Here is a 12,275-nt window from a genome sequence, read left to right as displayed (position 1 = left end):
CAGAACTATACAAAAATCAGCATGTTGAAGATTATGGGGGTGAAAATAGGACTTTCTGATGAGTCTAGGACTGTAACCCACAGGTTTCAAAATATTAAATTAAATTTCAGTCAGGAATAGTTTTACATGGTTGCATTTCTAAAAGGACACTTTTATAACTGAAGAAATTGCTGGTAAAGAAATAGTCTTCCTAGATCAATAAGAGTAATAAGTAGATTGGAACCACTGTTACAAGCAAATTATTAAAAATATTTTCCAGTTATAATAGACAGTTCTGCCAGAACCATCTTTTTCCACCCAGTACAATACAATTAATAATACTCCACGTAATATGATATCAAAGTACCTAAAATACATAAAAATATCTCTGACAGCAGTATTCTTCAAATATAACAACATCTTTAAATCAAAATTTACCTGTTCTGAATGGTTCCCATTCAGTTAATTGTCTAGGGTTACACACAAATATTCTGAATTCCTTTCCTACAATTTTTGTGGAAGAATATAGAAATACACATACACTTACAAAAAATATAATTTCTAACATTCACAAAGGAGATCAAGAATATAAAGCACCTACATGAAGACCACACTATCTAGGCAATTTCATTAATAATGTACAGTACAATATTGTGTAATTCCCAAGGACATAATTAAAAACATGTACACATATTCTCTCTCACAGTCACACATTTTGTATTTGTCTCCAGTTTCTACAATATTTCTTTTATTTAAAGTATCATAGTGCTTGGTTTGCTAACACCCAAAAAATTATGAGGCAAAAGAGGGACTGTGTCTAGAGTGATGAGGATAAAACAAAAAGAATATCTTACAAGCACAGATAGAGAAGCATGCCTTATATCTGTGCAGCAATGACTAAAAGCGTTTATTTCTGGCAGCATCATAGAAATGCAGCTCAAACTAAAACTCACCTTGATTTTTCAGTTTGAGGACTTTTTTTTTGTGCACAGCAACATGCATATTTTTGTTCTGCTATTCTAAAGTGAAAACTCCTCAGAAGCATGAGCTACATACTAACTTTAAACATAAAAAACCTGTTGACATGGTGGCAGGCTGTGGCTGCAGACTGTAGGCAGAGTCAGTTTTACACCTGCTTCTTTGCACAGAGCAGTTTTCAGTCAGAAGAATGGGGGACAGTTTTTGTATGTGGGAAAACTGGGATTTGACGACTCTTTTCATTGTTTTAAAGGATGCTAATTGGGGACTACATTTACTTTCCATGCCATTCAAGCTCATTCCCACAGTAAGAAATGCCTGAAACTTTCTTGTGAAGACGAGATTAGCCTTCCATAATCAAAATAATCTTATATATTATTAAAAATTCTTAATTATCTCTGCCACGTGGAGAAGCTTGAATACTCATCCTGTCATGACCATTATGTTTTGCTTCTTCATGTGTATTTTTTTTCCAAAAGATCTTAATGCGAGAACAAGGCCTTTGTAAATAAATAAATAAATATGTAATGAGCTCTCAGTTACTTTCAATTTTCAGGAAAAAAAAAAAAGAGACCATTTTTGCCCAATATATTACTGTGATTTTCATGTTAAAATGCATTCCCCTATCTGTGTTCTGTGCAGCGCTTGGCTGTGATTAGGCAGCTAAAAATAAAGGGCTGAATCACAACATGAGGACATTGGCCAGCAAAAGCAGCAACGTGGGGCAGTCGTTCCTAACCTGTATGGCAGCTGTACCTAACACAACAAGCACTGGAGCACAAACACCTCAGTACCCCAGCACACATTGCCCAATGGTGGCAGCCTCCAAACCCAGCAGGCAGGGCTGGCACATCATCATTTGTCCCTGCTGATCTGCTTACCACTGACTCCAGCCCTGTGAACAAGCTTGTTCATAAAAAAAGTTTGCTGACAGTAACATTGTTGCTGGATTTTAGCAGAGCATCTTACTCAAACATAAAGTTATGTATACATGTGTTTACAAGTTCAAAAGTGTAGCTTCATTTATTAGTCAGAGGTGTGAAATTCCTTTAAAATTGGCTGAGTTTTCAAAGCGGGGAAATAAAACACACACATTTATGTTCTAAAGCTTCATAAAATACCTGAAAAACAACATGAAACCTTACCAAAAACCGAACCAAAACCAAAGTAGTTTTGAAAAAACCATTTCATCAACCAAGACTTAACAAAGCAAAGAAGACTCTGCATTTTAACTCTGATTAGAAACTCTGATTGTGCAACTGTTATTCAACCCATGTAATCAAGTAAAATATGGGAATCTTATCAAGTACTAAAGGCATACACTGCAGTTTCCTGATAATTAACAGTTTTATGTACAATTACTTGTTATTGTAAACAGATGAGATCAATGCTGCTCAGTAAAACTTTAATTTTAACAAGGTTCTGTCTCAACACATAAAACACCTAACATTTAATCCTGCAACACACAGGACAAGCAGAAGGCATTGTTTATCCCTGTAGGCAAAATACTATCATCTGGAAGAGGAAATATAAAACATTTAAAATTACCAGCTATCTACAACCAGGGCACTGATCTTCTGTGGGATCTTAAAATGCCCTTCACCAGTAACCACTCTAATGGCATCTCATAGCAAAGCAGTGGTGAGGACTATACAAAGGATGAGTCTGAACCTTAACTATTTATCATAGGTAAACCAGCACCAGCCATTGAGGCTGGTGGCAGGTGGCAGAGGTAAACCTTTAAAATCTGCTCTCATGAAAGAAGACTACAGATGATTAAGGCAGTAGAGTCACTGACATTGTTAGGTCCTTAAACAAAGATGGAAGAAATAAGTTGGAGGAAACAAAACCAGAAAACAAAATTTCAGAGCTACATTGAATCTTACATCATCTCAGATGAACAAGGGACCAACTACAAAAATCAAAACACCTAAAAAGGTAAAAAAGTGACCCCCCCTGAAGGATTAGGAAATTGCTAGAATGTCAGAAATGAAAATATGGAGCAAGTATTTTTCCTTCCCATGCAAAAGCTTAAAAATATTTAAAGATGCACATGTTCTAGAGTATGCAGAATATGCATCCAGCTCCATCCTTTCCTTAAACGGACAGCCTCTGCCTCTTTAAGCAATTCCTTACAACAAGGAAACAAATGCTTCTGCAGGTCTGACCCCCTGGGCCCTTTCTGGCCACTGGCCAGGCTTACCACCACTCAGAAATTAAACCTTCCAGCATCAGCTGCACAGCTGCAACCCCCACACTCTCACTCAACAGAAAAAGACGTGACTATTTCTGATTTTTGCACCACAAATCATACTAATCTCATAAAGGAGTAGAGCTGAGTTTCCTGACCATACAGCCAAGGGCTGGAAGATGTACTTAGACCTTGGTGATATGTACTCCACTAATCCACAGCTCCCTTCCATGACAGGAATGAGGGCAAGAGGGAAAGGTAGGATACAGCAACATATCCTGGCTTGCCTCCACCTCAGGAGCAGGGGTTCGAGTCACTCTGTGTGGTCCACATCAGCACAGACCTATGACAGGCACCCTGCTCTGTGACATAGCTGCAGCCTGAGCAGCACAGACTCATTATCCCCACAGCAGAAAAGAATCCCCAGCTTAGGTCTCAAAACCTGGATTTCTCCAAACAAACTTTTGCTATCAGGACAAAACTCAGGAAAGACAGGACTTTCCCTCAGGAATCCTGTCAAATTGAGGATTTCCAATAGTGTCATCAAGTTCATGCAAGCTACATGGATAGTCTGCAAAGTCCATTTCACAGTCATTTAAAAAAACCTACACCTACACCAAACAAAAATCCATCTAAACAAACAAACATACAAAAACCCCTAAACCTCCACAAATCACTTTTCAAAACTTGCAAATATAATGCATAAATAAGTATTTGACAGATGCTTCTTTTTCACCATTAAAAGAAAAGAAAACCAATTTCTGCTGAGCAATCTGTAATGGTTAAATCTTAGATGCTCTTTTCTGCTGGCCTGTGATAAAGCCTTGCCAGCACTGCATCTAGAAACAGCCCTATTCTTGCCAGTTCCTACACTTGTAAGCCATCTCCCAGTGCTCCCACCCTGGCCTCAGACCAGGTCATCTGGCAGTCTCCACCTGCCAGACAAGAAGCTGGGAATTTGGCAGGCTCTCCTCATCCCCAGTGGCTTGGAAACCCACCTCGGTGCAAACCTGCTGCACATCTACTTGCAATACCAGTGATGAAGATGTCAGCTCCCCCCTCAGCAAAACAGGAGCACACAGCAGCAGAAGGTGCTGAAGCTCCTGCCCAAACCCCACTGTGCCTCCTGCAGCTTTTTAAAACTGGCAACTACAGCTGCAGGCCACGTGCCTGCACCTCCCCACCTGCTCTCCACGGATTTCTGTATTTCACTTGCACAAGCAAGAAGAAAGAGATCTGTGACAGAAGGATGCCTGCAGGGACCAACAGCCAACCATGAGACAGTTTCCCTCTGCTAAGGGTTTGCTACCCTGAGGACAGAGACGAAGGCAACCCCTTGGAGGGAAGGGAAGGCAATTTTGGTTCCTTGATTTTTAAACTCTTCTATCGCAGTACAGTAAAGACATGAGAAAAATAGCAGAAGAAAAGTAACTGAGACTCCAGAGAAGCCAGCCTTGTAATGACACAGGAGCTTTTCATCCATAGAGACAAAACAAGACAAAACCAGAGATAGCCTCTAGAAGATAGTTATCTGATAAATAAGTTAGAACTGAAACTGCTGAACTGTTTCAGAGATTTTACACTCTAGGATAATGTAAAGAACAACTATTACATCCCATCTAGGCTGATAATGTGTAATACCCAAATGGAAAATATCTCTGGAAGAGATGAGCATGAAAAATCACCTTTTATTGCTTGAGTACAGGATAATGCAAAAAATACCCAAAGAGCAGAGAATTATCAGAAAAATAATAGCTGAAACCTGAAGGGCTTTCTGCAGTGAAGGATTATTAAAATTTATTTTTGTCAGTAAGGAATATAACACTGAAGGAAGATTACCACTTCAGGACAGAAAACACTACCTCTTGCTGAGGGCCATGAGGAAGTCCAATGAATGGAATTGGATTTTATCTCTTCATTTGTATATCCTCCACTGACGTGCTGCCACATTGCATCTGGCCTCTAGGGATGCTGCCAGAAGAGAGTAAAACCTTCCACACCTCTATAACAAATGGGTATGGTTATTATTTAAGTAAGCAAAGGGATATAAATTTTGTTTGTTTATGGCTTACAAAGTATTCTTGCAAGTCAGTACTGGGAAATACACGGCTGCAAAATGTTTGTTTGAAGAACAGGTAAACATGGTATGAACTGGGATAAATCAACTCAGCTGAAAGCAGCAGAGGGCAGTGTGATTAATCTGCTGAGAATAAATCTCTGGATATTGTTCCATTCCTCATTACCACAAGACAGGCAGTGAAGGGATGGTGCTATACAACTGAGAAGGTAGCTGGAGATTCAGGAAGGACAACAGCCAGTGTAAGGGCCTGTAACTAAGCTGATTTTCTGGAGTCACCACATGCACATGACCCTGAAATTCACCTTAACATCAATCATAGTTGATACAGAAGGAAAACTGAACAAGCCTGTCCCCCAGACTCATGCATTTTACCTCCTGCAATGCAACCTGAAAAACAAGCCAAGCACTCCAGGGATGATGAAGCCTTGAGACTTGGAAGGCAGAAGCATTTAGCAGTACCATGTAGCGGAGGAAATCTAAATGCAGGTGAAAGAGCTGAAGAAAACAATTGAGAAGAGAATTGTTTCCACATAAAATGTGTCAGGTTGTTAGGACGTGCACTGACAGATGATGAATAGGCAGGCAAAAAGAAGAACAGGAGGAAAATAGTAATGAGGAATAGGGAAGAATTCATCCAGTGTAAGATTCATCCCTCCACAAGGTAGTGTGTAGTTGCTTGATAGAAGGTTTCATTATGTTTTCTTTGAAATGTCTTCGTGTAATTTACTCATCTGATTTGCTATGACTGTCCCTAATGCACAGCACAGGAAGCTTTGTGATGAGAAAACAGCAACAGAAATTGAATCTAATGATTTTTGAGGACTGAGAGACTTTGAAGAAGGATCATAAGAAAATTACATGGGAGCATGGGGAAAAGAGAGAGGCTAAGACTTGTGATGAAAGGCATTAATGTGCTATGTTATATTATAAACAAATAATAATAGTACCTGGGTTAATTAAAATTATTAAAATGAATATTCTACTAATTCAGATTCCTTAAAAAAAAGGGTTCATTAAATAAGGAAGTAAAGAGAAGACTGGAGTTGATTTCGGTGATTAAAAAATACACCAAAAAACTGATCACCATACACTGATACATTTGAACAGTTTGCTTCTTTTCTTTCAGAAAACCTAATGCTGATTTCAGTACAAAAGGGCCACACCTAAAACCACCACTTTGCACTGACATACACCTGGACATTGTGAATAAGTCCACAATGTAACTGTCAGCATGCAGATTTTTGTGGACATCTAAAACTCTACTGCAACTCCATCTAAGACCAAGATCCATCTGAGACTAAGATCACACTAAAGATAGAACTATATTTTTACAGTCATATGGACATAAAAGCCACAGAATTCTAGGTAATACAGAAAAAAACCCCACAAATATCTTGTCCCAGTTGCAAAGAACTTCCCTGGAAAAATACAGTATAACTGTCATGATCAACATCCAAAGAGATTTTTTGTTTGCAGATCTTGTTAGGAAAATGTATTATGAAAATAAGAAATAGATTTTACACAGATGTTATCTAGGAATATTTCACATATTTAACTGCCTTTTAAGTGAACTATTTCTAGAGTGTTAACTACATTTCACTCCTCTGCCCATGGTGACAAGTTTGCCCAAAATGGATGGACAGGCACAATTCAAAATATTGATCATGATGTTAACATAGGTTAAAAGAAATCTCAGGTTTACAAAAGTAAAATTCTTGGATAAGAGAATGACTTGGCTCTTCAAAGCCAAAAACTCTACAAAGGCTCTTCAGTAATATTTCTTTAAATCATAATTCCCAGAAGAAGCACTTCAGAGTGACCAATTTTAGGAGTGACATCATGCCATAAACTCACATGTTGGTTGGGGATCTTTTTTTTTTCCTGACAGATTATTTGGTAGAAATGTTTCTAGGAATGATATTCAACTACCTTAGAGAAAGAGACAGTGGTACAAATAACTGAAGTACCTGTAGGCAATCTACTTGATGATTCCCATGTCCTCATTAAGCCTCTCCTTCTCACTGCGAGTGTGTTCTAAAGCAGTAAGATTTTACAACATTGGGCTTTTTTAAATGTTCATGGAACAAAAATTCAAATCAAAATAATTGTCTCTAAAGGCAGTGCTTGCTAAGGAATTAACCTGCTATATTATTCAGACAAAGGGTTCTTTTGTTTCCATGACCTTATTTCCTCTCTACCAAAGGTTTATATATGACTAAAACAAGTACATATTGAGAAGACGATTCCTGTTCTGCCTAATGACTTTGATTCCAAAAACTGAAAAACATCCCTGAACCAAAAGGTGCATTTTCACTGGCTTAAAAAGTGAATCTTTTTGGCTGTGAATGTTCAGAAACCTGTTTTATAAGACAGGATATAAATGCATAACCTGAAACATAAATAACATGGGTTTTAGGAAACTATTCTTCCTCTCTAAAGAGAGGTTCTTAACCCTAGTAAAAAGCAGGATTGCGAAATCAATTTTATGATCAGTATTTGATATTTGTCCACAACAGAGATGTACCATATGATTTGACAGTTGCTGAATCTGTGCTTAGGGCTGAAAAGATGTAAAAAGTGGGGGATTTGTAGGTCAGAAATTAGCTCCATTGCCAGTGTTTCTGGAGAAGCTGGCAAAGCATATGGCCCTACTGAAATGTCTGTTCTGTGCTTGGAGGCTTTGACATCCAAAGAGACACTTTCTCTTTTTTAGTTTAACCTAGTCTCTGCTTCAGTGCCTGGATTTTGTTCTGCTGTCACAGGGCCTGAGTAAGTAAAGATCAGTCACCAAGACTGTTGACAGACTGACAGCATTTTTCCCTGTCAACCAAGCACTTCTAGGATGGAGCTAGTCCACCTTCTCAAACAAAGCAGAGACAGCTTTGGCAGCAACAGTAAAAACTGCACCCCAAAAGGAAAACCTCTGTCCTAACAAGATCATGCATGTTTGTAATCTGAAATGGACACAATCAGATTTCACCACACTTTTACTGGGGTCAAAACCAGCACTCTGAAGTCTTTGTAGCCAACTATTGCAAACTTCAAGATATTAAGTAACATTCATACATGAAACAGAAACAACCTTTCAAAATATGAAATCTTTTCTGAGTATGCCTTACCCTGCCTCCTTCTCATCACCCATCCACCCGAACATTGAACTGAGTTCTTAAAATTTCTGAGACGACTGTACAACCACCTTCTGCATGAAAATCGAGCAGCTTAAATCTTCAGCATGTTCAACACCTTCAGCCTCCCCAAAATTCTTGCTGAGCAACTGGCATGAATCGCCTTCCCTCACCTACAGACTGCCACCAGCCCGTGGAGCAGACGAGGGAGGCTTCAGCCGTGCGTGGTAAGCATCAGGTACAGATACAACAGGTTACTGGAGCAGGGGAAAACACCCGTACCCTGCGAGTAATACATGTGCGGAACATCAGCTTAATGGCAACGTATTCTTACATATTCATCCTCCAAATAACCGCAAGGTTCTTTTGACTTACGATGCTTCTACGGCACAGAGCATCCCGTGTATGTTAATTAAACGGCATTTGAGGGTGGGGGCGAAGACAGGGATTTCGGGCGTCTTAGGGGAGCTGTCAAACTTTTCTGACGGCGGTGACCGAAGTTGAAGGACGGGCAGCCCCGGCGGCCCCGCGCCCCCCTGCCCGCAGCCCCGGCCGAGCCCGCGGTACCTGCGCTGCCGCGGCCGCGGGCAGGGGGTTGTCCAGCAGCTCCATCTGCACCTCCTGCGCCGGGCTGGGAGGCGATTTGGACATGTCGCTCTGGACCATTGGCGAGGACAGCGGGTGGCTGGGCGCCGAGCCTCTCGGCGGGACAGAGCCGTGCTGAGCCGAGCCGAGCCGTGCTGAGCCGAGCCGAGCCGAGCCGGGGCGGCGGGCGCCGCTCAGCACCCGGCCATGCCGAGGAGCGGGCGGGCGGCCCTGCCCTGCCCAGCCCGGCTCCGCTCCGCTCTGCTTTGCTCTTCTGTGCTTTGCTCTGCTCTGCTCCGCTGTGCTCCGCCCTGCCCTGCCCTGCCTGCTGCCGGCGGGGAGCGCTCGGCGCCGGGGACGGGGCAGCGCCGGCGGCGGGCGCGGGGGAGGGCAGGGGGCGGTGCGTGGGGAAGAGGGAAAGTGACAGCGAGCATCTCCCTCCGGCAGCGCCGGGCGGGGGCGGCACCGGCACCGGCACCGGAATCAGAATCGGGATTGGGATGGGGATCGGGATCGGGATCCGCGCCCGCCCAGCCCGAGGGCGGCCGAGCGGCGAGCAGCAGAGCGGGGGCTCTCGGGGCTGTGGAGCGGGGTGCAGGGGGCGGCCAGGCCCTGCTTTGCCCTTCATCGCTGCCGGGCGCTGGAGCCTGGCCGCAGGCAGCGCCTGCCTCGGCGCGCCCCGGCTGAGACCTGCGGTTTTAGCGAGCAAAGCGGCGCTGGGACAAGGGTCCGTGGGTCTCTCGTGTTGATAGGGGTTTTGCCTGTGCTCTGAGGTTCCTGTGCACATATCAACAAGGGATGAGAAAGATGAAGCCCGCTGTCAAATTTTATATAACCTGTGTCTGCACAATCTCAGTCGTGCTATCAGGTGCCCCACAGGAGGCGCTTGAAACACCTGTTTGAAACCTGTTCCGGCAAAATCACCCTCCACCCCTGAGATGATCTTTTATTTCTTGTGAATGACAGATCGTTTTGGTCCCGATAGAGACCGAACTCTCTAATCCTGAGAAGCCCGCAATGGCTGATACCTTTCTTTCACTGGATGGGACCTAGCTGTGCCCCATGCAGCATGAGGGAAACTTAAGTTTTCAGAATCACTTTGTGATGGTTTGTGAAATCTCTTACCAGCTGATTGCAAACAGTGAAAAGAAAGTCTAGAAACTGACTGGCCTAATGGCACACACTTAAAATCACAACCATTACTAGAAGCAATAAAAGTCACTTTCAGGAAAAGCCAGCAAACAAAAGCCAGATCAATTTCAAGAAGTACTTTCAAGCTTTGTCCAGATTGCATGGTTGATTTATTTCCTTTTTAATAATAGCTAATAAGGTTCCTTTCTGAATTAGCTTACCCCTATGGATTTTCTCATATGAATAGTGAAAATTGTACAGGAACTGCCTTTTTTTTTTTTTTTTTTTTTTTTTTTTTTTGTGAAGGAATTAACTGCCTCTGAAAGAGGAAGAGCTCTCAGGTTTGAAGAACCTTTACTGGTCCAAAAACTTTCGTATTTATTTTTGAAGACGACATTTCAAAATTATTTTTTAGAATTTTAAGGTGTTGTCCAAGACAAAACACCTTCTCAATTTAAAGTGAAAAGTGTGGGGTTCATTGCTTAACTTTCCTTCAAATAACTCAATGAACATGTTCAACAATCTTGAAACTGAAAAGATGCTGGAGCCTGGGCTGCTTCCAGATGTTCTTCAGGTCGTTATAACGAAAAATATATTTTCTTTTTAGATATTGGTTGTAAAAAATGCGTACTTCATCATCTAGTAGAGGCTTTGAAGTAGTTATTTCTCTGACACAAATTAGATTGTTTAAATGGAATGACTTTTTGTGACCATCATCATAATTAAGGACTTTGCTGGGAAACCTAAACACAGAATTTGTGTTAATGATTGCTGGGCGGCATATTATTACTGAAAGATGTTGTGTTTGAATTTCCAACACCTTTGTGGCTTTGGAACAATTGATCCTTCTGTTTCAAGGTGTGCTCTAGGACAGGCGCCTGACGATCCATCATGATTCAGTACATCTACTTGGTAGATTTTCAGGCATCTGTCAGGGATTGCCTGTTCTCTCTCACACAGAGAAGGGAAGGAAGTCACTTAATCATGTAACAGTGGCCCTTCATATTACCTTCTGGATTTTCACTTTGTAAAGAGTGTATAAATAAGAGCATTTTTTAAGTATACCATCCTCCTGTAAGAGTAGTAGTGATCATTGTTGAAACATTACTGTTTCTAAAGCCATAAATTGTGAACCTGGATTGAAAGAATATTTCTACTCTCTTATAAATTAGAGCTTGAAGTTCTTTTTTTGTGTGCTCAGTCATATCTTTCATTATTAGTTTGTCCTTTTTTTTTTCTTTCTGCAGTAAAAATATAATGGTCATTATTTTGCTTGTTTATGTACACCCATATAGGGTCTGCAGAAAGCAAAGACTCAGAAAAGAAGGTTTCCCCCCACACACACACACAAATAACACCTGAATTTTCAGTAAGTTTATTTGGTTTTTCTTTTTGAGGAAAAATATTCTACATAACAGTTCTTTAGCAGCAATTATCATTCACTGCCTTGATGTAATGAGTGGCTAGAAGATTAGCATAGAAAAATAATTGTATTTTATTCTGTTTCACTCCTTTTGTTCAGCAGTTAATCCAAGTTCTCTAACCTTGAAATGTGCAGTGAAAATCCTTCAGCTGAACACATATGCATGCAGTCATCCCTCTGCATGCTGTTTTTGGCCGCCTCTGCTCCAGGAGAAGGGTCAGTGTGTAAAAACAATGTGCAGAGATTCTAAATTGCTTGCTCTTTCTCAAGGGGAAAAGCAACCTGGTATGCCTAACCCTTTCTCAGCAGAAAACCACACTGCTGCATTTATTTACACTTTTATCTGCAACAAAGAGGTGTTGTGCATGCTTATGTGGATTTTTATAAACATGTAAATGTTAGAAAACCAGAAGACAGCACAAGCTGTTTTGTTCATAGGGCTTTTTTTTTGTTGTTGTTTAAATAAACAACCCCAAAAGCTTAGGCTGACAAGATAACCTGATTTGGGTGCCAAAAATAGCTGGGTTTTTTGCATGAGAGTTTAGATGTTCTTTCAAAGCAAGGAGGGCTATATTAGTTTGCATGTTTAATTGTTCTTTACCACCAGTATAAGAATGTGGTGTCAGCACCATGTCCTAACCTTTGTACCCATGTATGGCAAGTACATGTTTGGTTTAGCCTATAACTATCACTTAAATGTGCAAAAAATAGGCCAAGGAGGGTTGGCTGATATTTGTGCAAGTGCAGCTAAAAGCTAATAACTTAGACCCAAGGGACTTCATT

The 12,275-nt window shown here is 41.2% G+C and overlaps 1 protein-coding gene across 6 annotated transcripts in view; it reads right to left on the bottom strand.

The window, feature by feature from the left end:
- Positions 1-9,253, bottom strand: part of CACNB2 (calcium voltage-gated channel auxiliary subunit beta 2) — a 248,057-nt gene extending 238,804 nt beyond the window's left edge. For 2 of the 6 annotated variants that reach the window (XM_039706174.1, XM_039706165.1), the window contains exon 1: positions 8,921-9,253. In XM_039706174.1, the coding sequence (XP_039562108.1) occupies positions 8,921-9,019 (99 nt within the window). In that variant the 5' untranslated portion in view covers positions 9,020-9,253. The remainder of the gene's footprint in view (positions 1-8,920) is intronic. The other 4 variants (XM_039706071.1, XM_039706089.1, XM_039706100.1 and 1 more) reach the window with 3 other exon arrangements.
- Positions 9,254-12,275: the final 3,022 nt, after the last annotated feature.

The sequence above is a fragment of the Passer montanus genome, unplaced genomic scaffold (assembly GCF_014805655.1).
Source record: "Passer montanus isolate IOZ18808 unplaced genomic scaffold, ASM1480565v1 scaffold10, whole genome shotgun sequence".
NCBI classification, from domain to species: domain Eukaryota; kingdom Metazoa; phylum Chordata; class Aves; order Passeriformes; family Passeridae; genus Passer; species Passer montanus.
This window is presented reverse-complemented; position numbering and strand designations above follow the sequence as displayed.